We start from the raw sequence: 20341 nt of genomic DNA, 5'->3' as shown, positions 1-20341 counted from the left end.
GAGGTCTTTAAAATGATGAGAGGGATAGACAGAGTTGATGTGGACAAGCTTTTCCCTTTGAGAATAGGGAAGATTCAAACAAGAGGACATGACTTCAGAATTAAGGGACAGAAGTTTAGGGGTAACATGAGGGGGAACTTCTTTACTCAGAGAGTGGTAGCGGTGTGGAATGAGCTTCCAGTGGAAGTGGTGGCGTCAGGTTCGTTGGTATCATTTAAAAATAAATTGGATAGGCATATGGATGAGAAGGGAATGGAGGGTTATGGTATGAGTGCAGGCAGGTGGGACTAAGGGAAAAAAGTTGTTCGGCACGGACTTGTAGGGCCGAGATGGCCTGTTTCCGTGCTGTAATTGTTATATGGTTATATGGTATCCCGTACCTGCTTTCTCTCCATACCCCCTCATCTCTTTAGCCACAAGGGCCACATCTAACACCCTCTTAAATATAGCCAATGAACTGGCCTCAATTACATTCTGTGGCAGAGAATTCCAGAGATTCACCACTCTCTGTGTAAAAAATGTTTTTCTCATCTCAGTCCTAAAAGATTTCCCCTTTATCCTTAAACTGTGACCCCTTGTTCTGGACTTCCCCAACATTGGGAACAATTTTCCTGCATCTAGCCTGTCCAACCCCTTAAGAATTTTGTAATGGCCCCAGAGGGCCATTGACAACGCCCAGAGGATTGTCGGCTGCCCTCTCCTTACCTTGGAGGACTTACACAGTTCCCGCTGCATCAAAAAATCCCAGAGTATTATAAAGGACATTTCCCACCCCGGACACTCCCTGTTTGAACTGTTACCGTCAGGCAGACGGTACAGATCTACAAGGACAAGGACAAACAGACTTAAAAACAGTTTTTACCCCACTGCTATAAAGGCACTAAATGTAGCCGCCAAGGAACGCAGGGGCGATACATACTAAGAGACTGTGAAATCGACAGAAGGATGTAGGGCTGGGTGTTTATGCGTGCTATTTTTATGATATTTATTTTAGTTGTTTATCGTTTTTAAATATTTTACCTTGTATGTATCGTTAGCTTTTAGAAATGTTTGAATGGTGCACTGACTGGCTGACATTTTACAATTTCGTTGTACATGGTTCATGTTACAATGACAATAAAGAAACTATTCTATTCTATTCTATTCTATTCTATTCTATTCTATTCTATTCTAAGTTTCTATAAGATCCCCCCTCAATCTTCTAAATTCTAGCGAGTACAAGCCGAGTCTATCCAGTCTTTCTTCATACGAAAGTCCTGACATCCCAGGAATCAGTCTGGTGAACCTTCTCTGTACTCCCTCTATGTCAAGAATGTCCTTCCTCAGATTAGGAGACCAAAACTGTACGTAATACTCCAGGTGTGGTCTCACCAAGACCCTGTACAACTGCAGTAGAACTTCCCTGCTCCTATACTCAAATCCTTTTGCTATGCTATTGCCATAATGTCCTTCCTCATCACCAAATGCCCGTCCACCTACTTCTGTATCTTTCACAAACTTTGAAACCATTTTTCTTTCCTCCTTCAGGTCATTAATGTAAACAGAAAACAAGTAAGTGCCAAAAAACATTGATTACATCCCTCCAACTTGAAAATAATCCATTTATTCCAACTGCTTGCTTTCTAGTGTGTGAGTCAATTTTCAATCCAACCCCTTGTCTTCAACACCAAGCAATTTGCTGGAGGAACTCAATGGGTCAAGCAGCACTTATGGTTGGAAAGCAATCCTACCAATGAACAGGCCACCGTCTCCTGCATTATCATACATCTCATCACGTCAGGAGATCACCTCTCTACAGCTTCTAACCTGATGGTACACCAACCGCACAATTCTTGCTTCTATCTCTTACCAAGAAATCCACAGTAGGTCCTGTTTCTGCCTGCTCGTTCCACTAACCTTATATCCTCATACCTTGATTTTATTCTGTTTCCTCTTGTCCCTTCTCTTCCCACCTACATCTAAGAACACCATGCAAAAGTGTTCATTCTTATCCACACACAATGCTGCTCCATATGTTGAGTTACTCGGATTATTCTTGCTTGAGATTATTGATTCTGCAGTCTCTTGCGTCTCCCTTACCTTGAAGTAACATCTCATCTTTCGAGTCTCCCACAAGTGAAAACATCTTAATATCTAACCTGTCATGAACTTTTGGGATCCAACGTTTCTATAATATCCACCATGATTCTTCTAACCTTCATAAAAACACAGAACAAACCTGTTTAGCCTTTATTGTTGAGTCATGCAAGACCCTGAGGGATCTTGGTGGGGTGGATATGGAGAGAATGTTTCCTCGTTGGAACATTCACAATAGGGATGAGGTGAAACTTCTCCTCACACAACTCGTAAGACTTTAGATATCGCATGCAGATCATAGAACTGTAGAGCACAAGGACAGGCCCTTCGGCCCATAATATCTGTGCTGAACATGATGCAAGACCACCTCGTATCTGCCTGCACATAATCCATATCGCTCCATTCACTGCATATCCATATGCCTATCCAGAAATCTTTTAAACCACCATATCTCACTCAACTATCTCACACGGCAAAATGTTTCAGGCACTTACCACCCTCTGTGATCCTCAGAGTTAGATATGGTCCTGAGGTTTTAAAGGCATCATTTGGAGGTTGGTATGTCTTCCAAGATATTCCCCTTATCTGTGAATATCTCATCTATCCTTCACCATTGCTGGGTCTAAATCCTGGAGCTCCCTGTCCAACAGCACTTGGGAACCTTCGCCAAAAGCACCACAGCAGTTCAGATATCTTATCACCATCTTATCAAGGGCAATTAGTTTTTGGTTTAGAAACACAGCATGGAAACTGGCTCTTTGGACGACGGAGTTCAGGTCGGCCATCAATCACCTGTTCACACAGTTCTGTTATCCCAGCTACTCCTCAACTCCCTACACATAGAAAATTGGTGCAGGAGTAGGCCATTCGGCCCTTCGAGCCTGGACCGCCATTCAATATGATCATGGCTGATCATCCAACTCAGTATCCTGTACCTGCCTTCTCTCCATACCCCCTGATCCCTTTAGCCACAAGGGCCACATCTAACTCCCTCATAAATATAGCCAATGAACTGGCCTCAACTACCTTCTGTGGCAGAGAATTCCAGAGATTCACCACTCTCTGTGTGAAAAATCTTTTCCTCATCTCGGTCCTAAAAGATTTCCCCCTTATCCTTAAACTGTGACCCCTTGTTCTCGACTTCCCCAACATCGGGAACAATCTTCCTGGATCTAGCCTGTCCAACCCACAACAGGGACAATTCTATAACAGCAAATTAACCTACAAACCCACACATCTTTGGGAGGAAATCAGAGCACTCAGAGCAAACCCACGCAGTCACAGGGAGAATGTGCAAACTCCACACAGAGAGCACCTGAGGTCAGGATTGAAATCCGTCTCAGGTGCTGTGAGGTAGCAGCAATACCAACTCTGGAACTCTGCTGCCACTGGAATAATACTGGCCTTGCCAATGATGCCCAGATCCCAAAATGACAACACAATAGCAACACAATAAATCAGGGTGGCACAGTGGCGCAAGCCTGGGTTTAATATGACTATGTCGTCTGAATGCAGTGTGTGTCCTCCCTGTGAGTGCATGGGTTTTCTCCGGGTACTCTGATTTCCTCCCACACTCCAAAGATGTACAGACTTGTGAGTTTATTGGCTTCAGTTAAAAATTGTAGATTGTCCCTAATGTGGAGGATAATGTTAGTGTACGGGCTGATCGCTGGTGCACAGGGGTGATTGCTGGTCCGCACAGGCTTGGTGAGTCGAAGGGCCTGTTTCCACGCTGTATCTCTAAAGTCTAAGGTCTAAATTACAGTTTCTGGAATCTGCAGCAAAAAAACAAATTGCTGCAGGAACTCAGTGGAGGGAATTAGCCAGTCAGCATTTTGGCTCAGAACCCTTCTGTAGAATGATAACCATCCTGTCACCTGTCCATTTCACTCCACAGATGCTGCCTGATCCACTAACTTCCTCCCGCAATTTGCTTTTTGCTTTAAAAAGTAGCTTTCGGGTTAAATATTACGATAGAAATGAAATGAATGTTATTGCACAAGCATTAAATGCTCAGAGCACCTTCTCCCCAATATTTCTTACATTTAAAAGTCAGTTCAATAGTTTGCAATAAACAGATTACTGCTTGTGTTAAGTAGTGGAAAGTGCTCAACTGCAAGGTTATTTCAAACCCTACTGTTTATCAAATTTCTACTGTTGGAGCATAAGATGGGAAGAATAATACCAAGCCCAATGGAATAGCAATAGTAAAGTGGGACTTCCAATCAAACCCATCATACGGTGATAACGTTAGTGATTTCCCCACATGGGGAGTTCCTTCTTAGCCATGGTATCAAATATATGATTATTACCACATACTTTTCAACAGGGGACTAAGTTGAAGAAAATAATCAGCTAACAAGTGCCATTAATCATGGAGAATCAATTCTCTCCCCAGTATGTCAAGTCAAGTCAAGTCAAGTTTATTCGTCACATACACATACGAGATGTGCAGTGAAATGAAAAGTGGCAATGCTCGCGGACTTTGTGCAAAAAGACAAACAAACAAACAACCAAACAAACTACAAACAGAATGGAACAGAATCACAATCATGCACAATAGTGACTTTAATATTACGAAAAATGTGTAAACATAAAATTAAAAAGATGTTGTACTTTAGATGAGCAATTGGATTTATTATGAAACAAAAACAGAAAATGCTGGAAGAACTCACCTAGTCAAGCATTATCCGTGAAGAGAAACCAGTGAGCTGGAGGAGAGGGCTACACTAATGTGGGCAATGCCTTATATAGAATGGTCCACCCAAAACGTCACCTATCGATGTCCTCTAGAAATGTTGCCTGACCTGCTGAGTTACTCCTGAGTTACACACATTTTTCATCGGGTGGTGCCGCGAGCTGGCAGCCTCGCCAGCAGCTGTTCGTCCTTTCGACTTTTTTTGTTTTTAGTAGGTCTAAAAGTGTGTTTTAGTGTGGGGTGGGTGGTGGCGGGGAAAAGGGGGAAACTGTTTTTTAGTCACTTACCTCGGTGGAATGCGACTTTTCTCCTAGTGGCATTTTCGCCCTCTGTCATGGCCTAACAGCTTGGATTGGTGCGGCCTCTCCCGGAGTTGGGCCCAGAGCTTCAGCAGCGAGCGCAGAGCGGACTTTCCATCGCGGAGCCAGGCAATCCCTTGCCGGAAGTGCTCTGATCACTGGCCCGCGGACTATAACATCCTGAAGCCATGGTCTGCGGAGCTTCTAGATGCGGGCGCAGCGTGGACTTTCCATCGCGGAACCTGGAATCACTCGCCGGGTATCGCAGGAGAAGAGCTCCGACCGCCGGCCTGCAGCTAAAACATCGTGAAGCCACGATCTCCGGTAGGAAGCGGCCGATTCGAGACCTCCAAGCCGCGGAATGTCCGTCCATCCCAATGTCGGAGTTTCGAGCATCCCGACGAGAGGGCCTGTACATCGGGCCATCCATAGCGGCGACTGCGGAGGGTTCATGGCCCCGACCATGGATGAACAAAGGAGGACGACTGACTGAACGTTATTGCCTTCCATCACAGTGACGAATGTTGATTCCACTGTGGTGGATGTTCATGTTATATTCTATTGTGTATTGTGCTCTTTTTGATTGTGTGGCTGCATGGTAAATCAAATTCCACTGTACCTCCACTTGGTGCATGTGACAATAAATGTGAACTTGAACTTGTGTTCTGCGCAAGATTCCAGCATCTGCATGTCCTTGTGCTTACTTGCTTTGACTTTTCTCCATTGAGTTATGGTCAGTACCTGCAGCAATGTTTTCCCTACCCATCATCACACTGTGGTCACGATTCCTTTGTCCCTTGTATGGATTACCTTGCAACTAACTCTGCCTTAGAGTAATTGAGTCATACAGTGTGGAAACGAGCCCTTTATCCTAACTTGCCTACGCCGACTAACATGCCCCATCTACGCAAGTTCCACCTGCCTGCGTTTGGTCCATATATCCCTCCAAACCTGTCCTATTGATGTACCTTTCCGAATGTTTTTAAAACATTGTGATGGTGCCTGCCTCAACTACCTCCCCCAGCAACTTGTTCCATATACTTATCATCCTTTGTGTAAAAAAATTGCTCCTCAGGTCCCTATTAAATCTTTCCCTCCTCACCTTAAATCTATGTCCTCTGATTCTTGATTCCCCTACTCTGGGTAAAAGACTGTGCATTCACCCTGTCTATGCCCCTTCTGTAGTAATGGAAATTCCCCTAAAGTATATGAATATCAGATAAAGGAAGTAAAGATAGCAAGCTCAATGCTAGCATTTATTTCAAGAAGGCTTGTATACAAAAGCAGGGATGTAATGTTGAGGCTCTATAAGGTGCTGGTAAGGCCGCATTTGGAACGGTGTGAGCAATTTTGGGCTCCATATCCGAGGAAAGATGTGCTGGCTCTGGAGAGGGTCCAGTTGAGGTCTACAAGAATGATCCCAGGAATGCGTAGGTTAACTTATGATGAGCGTTTGTCGGCACTGGCCCTGTACTCGCTGGAGTTTAGAAGAATGAGGGGCGACCTCATTGAATCATACAAAATAGTGAAAGGCTTGGATAGAGTGGATGTGGAGAGGATGTTTCCACTAATGGGAAAGTCTAGGACTAGAGGTCATAGCCTCAGAATTAAAGGACGTTCTTTTAGGAAGATGAGAATTTTTCTTTAGTCAGGGGTGGTGAATCTGTGGATTTCTTTGCCACAGAGGCTGTGGAGGCCGTCAGTGGATATTTTTAAGGCAGAGATTGATAGATGCTTATTTAGTACAGGTGTCAGAGGTCATGGGGAGGGCAGGAGAATGGGGTTAGGAGGGAGAGATAGATCAGCCATGATTGAATGGCGGAGTAGACTTGATGGGCCGAATGGACTAATTTTACTCCTATTCCTTATGACCTTAGTATAGTCTTTGTGGGCCTATCTAATAAACCTTTTTATTCAGCAACAGTTGGTGTGAGCAAGAAATTAAAAAAAACCTAATGCCCCTGTCCCACTTAGGAAACCTGAACGGAAACCTCTGGAGACTTTGCGCCCCACCCAAGGTTTCCGTGCGGTTCCCGGAGGTTTTTGTCAGTCTCCCTACCTGCTTCCACACCTGCAACCTCCAGCAACCACCTGCAACCTCCGGGAACCGCACGGAAACCTTGGGTGGGGCGCAAGGTCTTCAGACGTTTCCGTTCAGGTTTCCTAAGTGGGATAGGGGCATAAGCAAGCATGGTCTTGGATCAAGTTGTTCCTCAATCAATGGGATTATTAAAAGCTGAGGTGCCAGTGAGATCCAAATATGAACAGTGAATAATATTGTAGAGTTCCCATTTTACCATCTCTCTGTTGGAAATCATTTTTTTCCTTTATCACAAGGCCCAGTAGGATTAACATACCTGATTATTATCATACATCCCGTCAACATAAACAATACATACAAATATCAAATAATTTGCCCTGGAGATACAAGGAACTGCAGATGCTGGAACTCTTGTGTGGAACACAAAGTGCTGGAGTAACTTAAGGGCAGCACGGTTGTGCAGTGGTAGAATTGCTGCCTTACTGCGCTAGAGACCTGGGTTTGTTCTTGACTGTATGGATGCTGTCTGTACTGAGTTTGCACGCTCTCCCTGTGACCACGTGGGGTTTCCCCTAGTGCTTTGGTTTCCTCGCAGTCCAAAGACGTACAATCAATCAATCAAAGACTTTATTGTCATTCAAAAATACACCAATAAATGCAAGTCTGAACGAAATTTCATTGCATCTGACTCACCGTGCAACATAAAATAACAAAAGGATAAAATAGATTACAAAAATAAAATAGATAAAAAGATAAAATAGATAATAGTGGCGGCACGTTACATGGAATTCAAGAGTCTGATGGCTCGGGGGAAGATGCTGTTGCAGAACCTGGTCGTTCTGCTCCTTATACTGCGATACCTTTTGCTCAAGGGCAGCAGAGTGAACAGTCCATGATGGAGATGCGTGGGGTCTTTTATAAAGCTGTTGGCCTTGGCCAAGCAACGTTTGCACACAATGTCCCGGATTGAAGGAAGAGAAGTCCCGATGACAGAACAGTAGGTTAATTGGCTTCGGTAAAAATTGTAAATTGTCCCGAGCATGTGAGATGTTGCAAGTGTACTGGGATCGCTGGTTGATGCAGACTCGGTGGGCCGAAGGACATGTTTCCGCGCTGTATCTCTAAACTAAACTAAACTAAACTCAACAGGTCAGGCAGCATCTTTGGCGAGGGGTCTGAAGAAGAGTCCCAACTGAAAACATGACCTATCCATTTCCAGACAGAGCCTTATGTGAAAATCATGGTTTGCACACTCAGTCTTGCTCTATCCTGCCTTCCAGCACGTTTTCAAATGCTGTGGACTTAAAAAAAAAACATTTGAATGCAACTTTCAAGGAGCTAATTCAATAACAAAGTTCTAAGTACCTGAAAATCATACAAATGTTTTAATGCCACATCACTGTAACAGGTTTGGATACCTATAATTCACTTGTAGGCACCCATTCTTCTTTTCATTTCATATGTCTACCATAACCAAGTGAAGTTCTATTTTTCATGGAAAGATCAAGATAAGTCAGGAAACAAGCATCTGTGTACAACACTAGACAGATAAATACTTGTTATACATTCAGTAGGGAACACACACCAACAGCTGGTTATCAAGGTCTATTGATGACCACATGAAACCATTGTTAAAATGCAATTTCCCAGCTACACTGGGTGTTACATTACTTCTCCTTTGTTATTACTTTCTTCAATCTGGAACAATGCCAAAGCTGTTATAGCCTTATATATATATTGAGTATAATTTGCTTCCAGCAGCTTCTCTTTATTTATTCTTGAGTTAGTCACTTGGTACCTCTCTTTGTAAATTCACATGAGTAATACCTATAATCTGGCATACTTGGGGCTTTAGCATTTGACTTTGATTTTCTGGACTATTGAAAACTATTAACACTCCAATACAGAGATTTCCCGACCACTATAGCAGTACTAGATTTTCCATTTTCCACTACTCTCATCATTGAGCTCTTTGACTAGCCATGTAACTTAGTGTCAATGAGTGATACATTAGTAGATTGTATTGGTTCTACAATAGAACTGAAACAGGATTTTTCAGCTGTGTTTTCTTGAACAAATTTAATACTAGTTATATCAGGGAGCCAAGCCAGCTCTTATTTTGCACCAATTATTTCATTGGAGTCTAAAAGTAATGGGTTATATGCAGAATATATAATATGCTAAAGTGTCCTAAATATATTCATTTGCTTAATAAGGAAACAGTGAAGGAAATGGCCTCTATAATGTTCTATCACATATTTTGCTTTGGAAATCATATTAGATTATTGAATGTACACAGGATTATCTAATTAATATCTACAGTTAAATTTAAAAGTTAGTGGTACAATTAATTAGGTTTTTTAAAACTGGTTTATAAAGGTTTTTTTGTTTGCTCATAACATTAACAATAGAAACAGTGTACAAGGTTTTCCTTGGTTCAATGGATTTATTTGCAACTTTTGACAGCTTGTGTTCAAGTTCAGTTAATGATATTCACTTACAAAGTTGAGCTACAATGTAAGAAGACAGAGAAATGTCTATAGATTATGTGATTAATGAATGAAACCCTTTTGAAAAGTTGCATCTCTTTGCATTTTTAAAAATCCCTAAGAAGGAAAACCAAATGCAGTAGACAAAGTAAATTTCTCTGGCATATAACGTGAAAGTATGGGTACTTCATTAACACGTTCAAACAAAATCGATAATACAGAATTCAATTGTACTGAAATGTGGAATGTTCTTCTTGAAAGTGTCAAAGGTTCATTCTCCTTTCCAAATGATTATGGAGATAAACCTTCGCTAACGTCAAAACTCCTTCAGAGAAGATGCCCTGGATGGAAACAAGAATAATTTAAATTTAAAATAACTTACATTTCAACTTAAAAGGTAAGCAACATGCAGATGCTGGAAGTCTGAAATAAAATCAGAAATTGCTCTGGATACTCAAACAATCATGCAGCATTTGTGGGCATAAAAACAGAGTCAATATTTCAGGTTAATGACCTCGAAGAATAGAAGAACTGAAGAAACAAGCATTTTTTTAGATTGCAGACAAGAGCAACAGTGCACAGAACAAAGGAAATGTCTGCAAAAGGTTATGTACCCAGGGTGTCCAGGTTAAACATTCTGCAATGCACAGTCAGCATGTATTGTTTTTCCCTCTCTATATTGTCTTCATTCATCTTCCTCTCTTATAGTCCCTCCAAACAGATCAGCAATGATTAATAAGTAATAATTTCTCTTGCTTGGAAGGTACTGAAGATAACTTTGAGCTTCACTGTATCAATGGCATTCAAGTTCTTTCCACTGGACCCCACTCTCTCTGCATTTTATGCATGCTTGTTTTCTTACTTTACCAGTTCTTAATGGAGGGTCACAAGCTTGAAAGATTAATCTATTTCTTTCTCCACAAATGCTGGATCCCCAGCACTTTCCGTTAGTCCTTATTGTATTTTATTTTCAAAATTCTGTTGCTTTTCTATGTATTAGAAATACATTCTCCGTGAAATAAGATAAAAATGGCAGGCTGAAACTGCTAGCTCTGATATTGATTCTATGCACAAAACCAATTGCGGCTTAGGTTCAGCAATCATCTCTACATATGAACATAAGATCAGAGATTGCAGAGATGGGCAACAATTGAACCAGCTGTCTCTCTTACAGTAAATAAATCCAAAGACTTCTCAATCACTTAACGAACCAGACAGGCAAAAACACCCCTGGGGCTGTGGCAACTTGGTCACGGGTGAGCATGTTTACAGAGCTGAAGATTCTTACAGATTTTACATCAGCTCAGTCAAAATGAAGAACCCTATGACAGTGCATTTCTAATACTTTTAAACAATTCACTAATCATCTTGTTTTGATGTTACTCTTTCTTGGGCACCTAGTTTCCATTATTAGAAATTCAATACTGCTCAAGCACAGAGGTACAAATAGTTTAATAACGAATCAAAATAACTATTCTTGACCAGCGATGTTCATTCAGACTAGGTTATCGTGGCAGAGAAAAAAAAAAACACCTGCAGAGGATAAAAGTTGGAAAAATACTTTATGCTGTTTCAAGCATAATGTGCTTATTTGTGCATTGACAAAATATGTACATCATAAGATCTATAATGGCTGAGAAAAATAAATTTCAAATCTATCATCACATACAATGTCACTGTAGATACAAAATGATTTAAAGGTTTTATTGATTGAATTGAACTGCACAATTTATCAAACTATTGAACAATTGCAAAATCGAATGCTGAATATGATCGGCACTTCATGATGTGCACAGTATATATAATTAGGCTTGTCATTTGCCCTTTTTTTGCATTTAAAGGAAACATGCAACAGTGCAAATGACTATTTTATCTATTCCCTTTTATAAGACAGATGGATTAGAGCAGCTTGTATTGGAGCCTACCAGGGAGAAGGCAATTCTGGATTTAGTGTTATGTAATGAACCGGATTTGATAAAGGAACTTGGTTAATGAGCCTTTAGGAGGTAGTGACCATAATATGGTCAGGTTTAATCTACAATTGGAGAGGGAGAAGGATAGATCGGAGGTGTCAGTGTTACAGTTGAATAACGGGGACTACGTGTCCATGAGGGAGGAGCTGGCTAAAGTTGACTGGAAAGATACCCTAGCAGGGATGACAGTGGAACAACAATGGCAGGTATTTCTAGGAATAATACAGAAGGTGCAGGATCAGTTCATTCCTAGGAGGAAGAAAGATTCCAAGGGGAGTAAGGGGCGACCGTGGCTGACAAGGGACGTCAGGGACAGTATAAAAATAAAAGAGAAGTGCAACGTAGCAAAGATGAGCGGGAAACAAGAGCGGGAAGTGAGGATTGGGTAATGTTTAAAGAACAACAGAAGATAACTAAAAAGACAATACGGGGAGAAAAGATGAGGTACGAAGGTAAGCTAGCCAAGAATATAAAGGAGGATAGTAAAAGCTTCATTAGGTATGTGAAGAGGAAAAAATTAGTTAAGACCAAAGTTGGACCCTTGAAGACCGAAAAAGGTGAATTTATTATGGGGAACAAGGAAATGGCAGATTAGTTGAACAGGTACTTTGGATCTGTCTTCACTAAGGAGGACATGAACAATCTTCCTGATATAGTAGTGGCCAGAGGATCTGGGGAGACAGAGGAACTGAAGGAAATCCACATTAGGCAGGAAATGGTGTTGGGTAGACTGATGGGACTGAAGGCTGATAAATCCCCAGGGCCTGATGGTCTGCATCCCAGAGTGCTTAAGGAAGTGGCTCTAGAAATCATGGATGCATTGGTGATAATTTTCCAATGTTCTATAGCCTGAGGATCAGTTCCTGTGGATTGGAGGGTAGCTAATGTTATCCCACTTTTTAAGAAAGGCAGGAGAGAGAAAGCAGGGAATTATAGACCAGTTAGCCTGACATCGGTGGTGGGGAAGGTGCTGGAGTTAATTATAAAAGATGAAATAGCCGCACATTTGGATAGCAGTAACAGGATCGGTCCTAGCCAGCATGGATTTACGAAGGGGAAATCATGCTTGACTAATTTTCTGGAATTTTTTGAGGATGTAACTAGAAAAATGGACAAGGGAGAGCCAATGGATGTAGTGTACCTGGACTTTCAGAAAGCATTTGATAAGATCCCACATAGGAGATTTGGGGAGAAAAATTAGGGCACATGGTATTGGGGGTAGAGTGCTGAAAATTGGTTGGCAGACAGGAAACAACGAGTAGGGATTAACGGGTCCCTTTCAGAATGGCAGGCCGTGACTAGTGAGGTACTGCAAGGCTCAGTGCTGGGGCCGCAGCTATTTACAATATACATCAATGATTTTGATGAAGGGTTTCAAAGTAATAATTTAGATGAAGGGATTAAAAGTAACATTAGCAAATTTGCAGATGACACAAAGCTGGGTGGCAGTGTGAACTGCGAGGAGGATGCTTTGAGAATGCAGGGTGATGTGGACAGGTTGGGTAAGTGGGCAGATGCATGGCAGATGAAGTTTAATGTGGATAAATGTGAGGTTATCCACTTTGGTATAAAAAACAGGAAGGCAAATTACTATCTAAATGGCATCGTTGGGAAAAGGGGAAGTACAATGGGATCTGGGGGACCTTGTTCATCAGTCTATGAAAGTAAGCATGCAGGTACAGCAGGCGAAGAAAGCGAATGGCATGTTGGCCTTTATAACAAGAGGAGTCGAGTATCGGAGCAAAGAGGTCCTTCTGCAGTTGTATAGGGCCCTAGTGAGACCACACCTGGAGTATTGTGTGCAGTTTTGGTCCCTTAATTTGAGGAAGGACATTCTTGCTATTGAGGGAATGCAGCGTAGGTTTACAAGGTTAATTCCCGGCATGGCGGGACTGTCATATGCTGACAGAATGGAGCGGCTGGGCTTGTACAACTCTGGAGTTTAGAAGGATGAGAGGGAATCTTATTGAAACATGTAAGATTGTTAATGGTTTGGACAAGTTAGAGGCAGGAAACATGTTCCCGATGTTGGGGGAGTCCAGAACCAGGGGCCACAGTTTAAGAATAAGGGGTAAGCCATTTAGAACGGAGACATGGAAACACTTTTTCTCACAGAGCGTTTGAGTCTGTGGAATTCTCTGCCTCAAGGTGGAGGCCGGTTCTCTGGATACTTTCAAGAGAGAGCTAGATAGGGCTCTTAAAGATGGCGGAGTCAGGGGATATGGGGAGAAGGCAGGAACGGGGTACTGATTGGGGATGATCAGCCATGGCGGTGCTGGCTAGAGGGGCCGAATGGCCTTCTCCTGCACCTATTGTCTATTGATTCATCTCATGTGAATCCTTTTAAGTTGTTTTAAAGATGTTTGGATGGAGGAGTGGGAATCCTTTGTGCAGGCGGTCATTAGCACTGCTACAATCTCCAATCCAGAATGAGAGAATCTGGATGTTTTCCTGTTAGTCGTCACAACAGTTCAGCCCACGGTGTCATGCTAATTTGTGGAATTGTTCCAGGTTAGAACCGACACTCTTAAGCGATCCAGCCATAATGATAGATCATGCTGGTTTAATTATGGAACTCCAAACACACATGGTTAACAAATGAACATGATTTGACTTGAGAATTAAGGGACTGAAGTTTAGGGGTAACATGAGAGGGAACTTCTTTACTCAGAGAGTGGTGGCTGTGTGGAATGAGCTTCCAGTGAAGGTGGTGGAGGCAGGTTCGTTTTTATCATTTAAAAATAAATTGGATAGTTATATGGACGGGAAAGGAATGGAGGGTTATGGTCTGAGCGAAGGTATATGGGACTAGGGGAGAATACGTGTTCGGCACGGACTAGAAGGGTCGAGATGGCCTGTTTCCGTGCTGTAATTGTTATATGGTTATATGGTTATGTGAAAACCTTGGATCAAACCCCTGCACAGTGACATTTCGGCATGTATTTTTAAGTGCAAAAAAAGGTCATTATTCGCTCATTATTTTTAAGTATATTATTTCAATTTCTTTTTTCCAATTACCGACCATTGAGCCCAATGTTATGATGGGAATGCAAGTAATTTCCACCTTTATTAATTCACCATGTTGATGACATTTATCGGTAGGATTTTTCATTGAATAGATTAACTGCTGTTAACTAATAAAATAAATCAGTCATGTTACTCCATTTTAAGTTTTGTTTCGGTAAGTTTTTTTTTGGAATAGTGATACTCCTCATCTCTCTCTTGCATGAAGGTCCAACTCTTAGCTTTTTATTTAAACGTTTACGGAAGCCCAGTGCTTTCCAGCACAGCGAGAATGATTCAGCTCAGAGCAACTCTGTGACAGGAATCCAAAACTGACTCCACATTTCCACAGTAAAGATTTAAAATATATAATTAATTCAAACATTTTAATTAACAACTCGTTCACTTTACTTGTGTGGGAGAGATCAGTTGTTGAAGAAATATCCTTTATCAGTACCCTGGTTGGAAGATTAGCTGCTCCATTCCCCCTTATTCTGTGGAGTGATTATTTTCCTGTCTGCTCAAATCCTGCTCTGAGTTCCACTGGGAGCAAGATAGCCAACTGACCTCTCAATCAGTACAAATTATGGACTAATGGAAGATAATTTGAAGTTTAACCAAAAAAATATAGCAGATGGGATCAAACAGTAACAAGAATCAGCTTTAACTGATGTTTAATGTAGTGATAGCTTTAAACACAGTGGATAAGAGTATAAACATGCCTGAGAGGCTGGACCCCTGTTGTGCATTTGTTGATAATAACTGAACTTCAGTGGTTATCTTTGATGTACCTTGGCTAGGGATGGGGAAAAACAAGTTGGAAATAAACTTATGTAGAGTGAAGCCAAGATTAGTCTCACCTGCCTTGGCTTCCACATTCAAACACCCATCAACATTCACTGCCTTGAGCTCATTGCAGAAGCAAACTTTTTTTTTGAAGAGTAGCTACAGCTTGTGGATCTATATGCCGGCAAAGAATCAGCACTTTCAGAAGTGGTGGAGCACATCAATGTCTACTCATGTTTCTAATTTCAATGTAAAATTGCATATAAGTAACCATATTAGCCTCGACAGACATACATCTTGGTTACCCAAGGTATCAAAACTTCCGTGTAAACAATTGTTTTGAAAGCACAGAATGGCCTGATTGGACTGCTGGCAGCTATTTGGTAGATCCTAAAGATTCTAATTAATTTACGTGTCCAAAATACAGCTAAACTCACTTGCCCTGCACCACAGTGGTAGAAACAAAACCAACATTAAATAAAATATAAATAACATTTTCCTTTACAGGCTAAATACAGAGCAATATAAATCATACTGCCAAATTGACTAGTGATTGTCTCCTCTCAAAAATGTTCTATGTTGTGATTCGCCAATGGAATTCTTACTCACTTTGGCTACCAGTGGAGCAAGTAACCAAAGTAGATGTAAGAATTATTTTTGGATGCTGGATATTTTCAGCCTGAAAGCCACACACACACACACACGCAACACCATTGAAATGTAATGTCTCGCAGATACCTGTTCAGTGATCTATTTAGGGAACAATCAGGAGATCTCCGGCTGGAACGCTCAGGTGAATGTGAACCTGGACTTAAGGAAGGTTGAGGTGGTGAAGTTGTGCGGTAAGAGGGGCCATGTCGGCGAAGTTCCTGAACTGCGCATTCCCTGTAAAAGTACATTCAGAATGCTTTTAATTAGCACAAGCAAATGTCTCCATTGCCAGAAAGCGTGTAAAAAGGTTAACAACAGTATAATTCAGAGCAATTTATCTTATTATATTTTGTATATCAAACAAATTAGGCAATAATATGCAGACACAGGAAACTGAGGATGTTGGCATCTTGAGCAAAAACAAAGTGCTGGAGGAACTCAACAGGGTCAGGACGCATCAATGGATAGACAATGTTTCAGGGCGGGACCCTTTTTAGACTCTAAAGAAGTGTCCCAACCCATAACTACGTCGTTCCATTCCCTCCACAGATGCTGCCTGGCGTGTTGAGTACTTGCAGCATTTTATTTTGCTCACATTAAGCAGTAATACTCTGCTGCATTAAACTGAACAGTTTAAGGCAAAACAACTCTTTTGAATGCAGCTTCCCCAAGAGTTTTTGTGAGGCAATGACAATTGATTGGCCTGGATTTTCTGCTTCAATCTTTGCCGGGGTGACAATTTCTTGTTGGATGGTGAATATGGAGAAAAGTCATGGGCTGACAAGAGGACAAAGATGACATTACAAAGTCCCCTATTTAAGGGCTGGAATCTTCATCACCAGATGCACAGGTTCGATGCCAATATACAAATCTCTTGCCCAGAGTAGGTGAATCGAGGACTAGAGGACATAGGTTTAAGATGAAGGCGAAAAGATTTAATGGGAATCTGAGGGGTAACTTTTTCACACAAAGGGTGGTGGATGTAAGGTATAAGCTGCCAGAGGAGGTAATTGAGTCAGGAACTATCTCAACATTTAAGAAACAGTTAGACAGGTACATGGATAGTGTAACTGGGACATGTTGGCCGGTTTTTAGGAAGTTGGGCTGAAGGACCTGTTTCCACACTGTATGACATTCATGGACATAAATACATTCCTGCCATCTCTAGGTGAAAGAACTTGGATGTTTCAGCTTAAATTTAAAACAAACACCATGTGTCTATGCATATGGTTGCATTCAAGCTATGGATCAAATACGGGTCAATGGGACTAGTATTGATAAATATAATAGTAAGACAATAGACAATAGACAATAGGTGCAGGAGTAGGCCATTTGGCCCTTCGAGCCAGCACCGCCATTCAATGTGATCATGGCTGATCATCCCCAATCAGTACCCCGTTCCTGCCTTCTCCCCATATCCCTGACTCGCTATTTTTAAGAGCCCTATCTAGCTCTCTCTTGAAAGCATCCAGAGAACCTGCCTCCACCGCCCTCTGAGGCAGAGAATTCCACAGACTCACCACACTCTGTGAGAAAAAGTGATTCCTCGACTCTGTTCTAAATGGCTTACTCATTATTCTTAAACTGTGGCCCCTGGTTCTGGACTCCTCCAACATCGGGAACATGTTTCCTGCCTCTAGCGTGTCCAAGCCCTTAACAATCTTATATGTTTTAATGAGATATCCTCTCATCCTTCTAAACTCCAGAGTGTACAAGCCCAGCTGCTCCATTCTCTCAGCATATGACAGTCCCGCCATCCCGGGAATTAACCTTGTAAACCTACGCTGCACTCCCTCAATAGCAAGAATGTCCTTCCTCAAATTAAGGGACCAAAACTGCACACAATACTCCAGGTGTGGTCTCACTAGGGCTCTGTACAAGATTGGGCATAATGGGCCAAATTTTATTTTTTAATGTGATGTACAACTCTCTGACCCAAAGGCATCATATGTGGTAAAAACTATTGTTCTTGGATCTTGGACGTTTCCCACCACTGCTGATGGATTTGGGATTGGTGAAGATCAAAAGGGATCATCAGAGAGCATAATCAAGATTCAGGCAGTTGATTGATAGGAAGCAGTAGAGAATGCAAAAAAAAAGTTGCAGTGGGGAGAAAATCAATAATATTGAATCTTAAATATCAACCTGCAAGAAGATGGATTTCCTGTGGAATAGGGAGGAGAGGGGGCCTCTAACCAGTGCCAAAGTAGGCCACAGCACTCTAGTTATGGCCACCTGCAGTTCTCTTAAGGGCATCCTATGAATGCCAAAATTCTGCACAATGTCAAACAAGGGTTGAATGTCTTTTAGAATCACCATGTCAGCTAATTGTCACTAATTCACTGCTGCTTCAACCCAAAATTACCTTCTAGACACAGAAGGTTGGATAACCTTGATGTACAGTATATAAAGATCACTATAAAAGAGTGAAATATTATTTTAAAAAAGGATATACTTGCCTTTCAAATCGTTCAGTACCCAACTGTCTCTTCGCCATATCTAATTCTGTTTCAAGCATAGCTGTCTTGCTCCTCAGCTGAGAAATTTCACGGGATTGAGAAGCCCTGCCAAACAAAATATTAAAAAATATAAGCCTGGGCATAGCACAGAAGAAAACAATTGATTTCCTTGAGATATTGTGAGATATCATTGGCAGATTAGTTAAGGGGGAATCCCAAGACGTTCTAGAAGAATATTTAAAGCAAAAATAAAATGTGTAAGATAACAGGTCCCCTTAAGGATCAGTGTTGGTCGTCTTTTATGCAGATGAGCAAAATCTTAAATTAATAATTTCCATCGGTGTTTACCATGCAGAAGGTCATGGAAGCTATGGAAATCAAGGAAGAACAATGACGTCCTGAAACATATCAATATTATGAAAAAGGAGGTAGTCTTGAGGTGCATAAAAGGGAAATAATGCCACAGAAAGAAAACTACAGCAGAATCTTCCACCCAGAAAGTTGTGACGAGTATTAGATACCACACAATGGTTAAAGGAGACAATCCGTGTTGTAAAACTACAAAGTTGCACCAAGGTGTGTTAATTGCGGATCGGCCTCTACAGACATCTGCAGACGCACAAGTAGACGACCCTATGGAGAGGACAGTCATACACATTTCGAGTGACCGCCGGTGACACTATTACTACTTTCTCAACTTTACTCATGTTCCCAAGACTGTCATTTCCAAAAGAACCTTCATGAATGTGGACGAGATTAACAATGCATCCAAACCCAATTGTTCCTGGACCGAGAGGTTAGATATGTCAACCACATGAGTGAGCCTGAAATCACATTTTGTTGAATTTTCTTCCCTCAAAAACAACAGTAAATCAGATAAGTTCTTATGGAAAATCCAGTAGTTTACTACGAGCTTCCCGGAAAAGATATATCCAATTCATTTAATCTCTTGAATTTGAAGAACAAAACCAAAATAGTGGGTTTCAAACTTATGCCTTTGATCAATGGTCAGTTGGCTGATCATCCAGCAATTTAAACACTGCACCTCTGACTTTGTTTTCTATCTTGGGTCATATATGAACAATTAGGATTAACTTAGATAGGCATCTTGGTTTGCATGCTGAACTGGGCCAAAGGGCTTATTTCTTTAGGGAACGGGGGTTCCGTCTCTACGACTATAGATGAGGCTCTCACCAGGGTCTCCTCTGTATCCCGTAGCTCTGCTCTCACTCCCCATCCCCCCCACTCTTAACAAGGACAGAGTCCCCCCTGTCCTCACCTTCCACCCTACCAGCCGTCACATACAACAGATAATCCAACATTTTCGCAACCTCCAACTGGATCCCACCATTGGCCACATCTTCCCATCTCCTCCTCTTTTGGCGTTCCGCAGAGACCGCTCCCTCCGTAACTCCCTGGTCAATTCGCACCCAAACCACCCCCTCCCCTGGTACTTCCCCTTGCAACCACAAGAAATGCTACACTTGTCGCTTTACCTCCCCTCTCGGACTCCATCCAAGGACCCAAGCAGTCTTTCCAGGTGAGGCAGAGGTTCACCTGCACCTCCTCCAACCTCATCTGTTGCATCTGCTGCTCTAGGTGTCAACTGCTCTACATCGGTGAGACCAAGCGCAGGCTTGGCGATCGCTTCCCCCAACACCTCTGCACAGTTTGCATTAACCAACCCAATCTCCCGGTGGCTCAGCACTTCAACTCCCCCTCCCATTCCGAATCCGACCTTTCTGTCCTGGACTTCCTCCATGGCCAGAGTGAGTCCCACCGCAAATTGGAAGAGCAGCACCTCATATTTCGCTTGGGTAGTTTACACCCCAGCGGTATGAACAATGACTTCTCCAATTTCAGGTA

General features: G+C 42.0%; 1 protein-coding gene across 6 annotated transcripts in view; it reads right to left on the bottom strand.

The window, feature by feature from the left end:
- Window positions 1-9540: 9540 nt before the first annotated feature.
- tsga10 (testis specific 10) overlaps window positions 9541-20341 on the bottom strand; it is a 102001-nt gene continuing 91200 nt past the window's right edge. For 4 of the 6 annotated variants that reach the window (XM_033023213.1, XM_033023212.1, XM_033023217.1 and 1 more), the window contains 3 exons: window positions 18476-18580; window positions 16104-16250; window positions 15440-15539 (listed from right to left, as the gene is read on the bottom strand). In XM_033023213.1, the coding sequence (XP_032879104.1) occupies window positions 15476-15539; window positions 16104-16250; window positions 18476-18580 (316 nt within the window). In that variant the 3' untranslated portion in view covers window positions 15440-15475. Of the gene's footprint in view, window positions 9945-15439; window positions 15540-16103; window positions 16251-18475; window positions 18581-20341 lie in introns of those variants that run through there. The other 2 variants (XM_033023215.1, XM_033023214.1) reach the window with 1 other exon arrangement.

The sequence above is a fragment of the Amblyraja radiata genome, chromosome 6, assembly GCF_010909765.2.
Source record: "Amblyraja radiata isolate CabotCenter1 chromosome 6, sAmbRad1.1.pri, whole genome shotgun sequence".
Classification (NCBI taxonomy): Eukaryota; Metazoa; Chordata; class Chondrichthyes; order Rajiformes; family Rajidae; genus Amblyraja; species Amblyraja radiata.
This window is presented reverse-complemented; position numbering and strand designations above follow the sequence as displayed.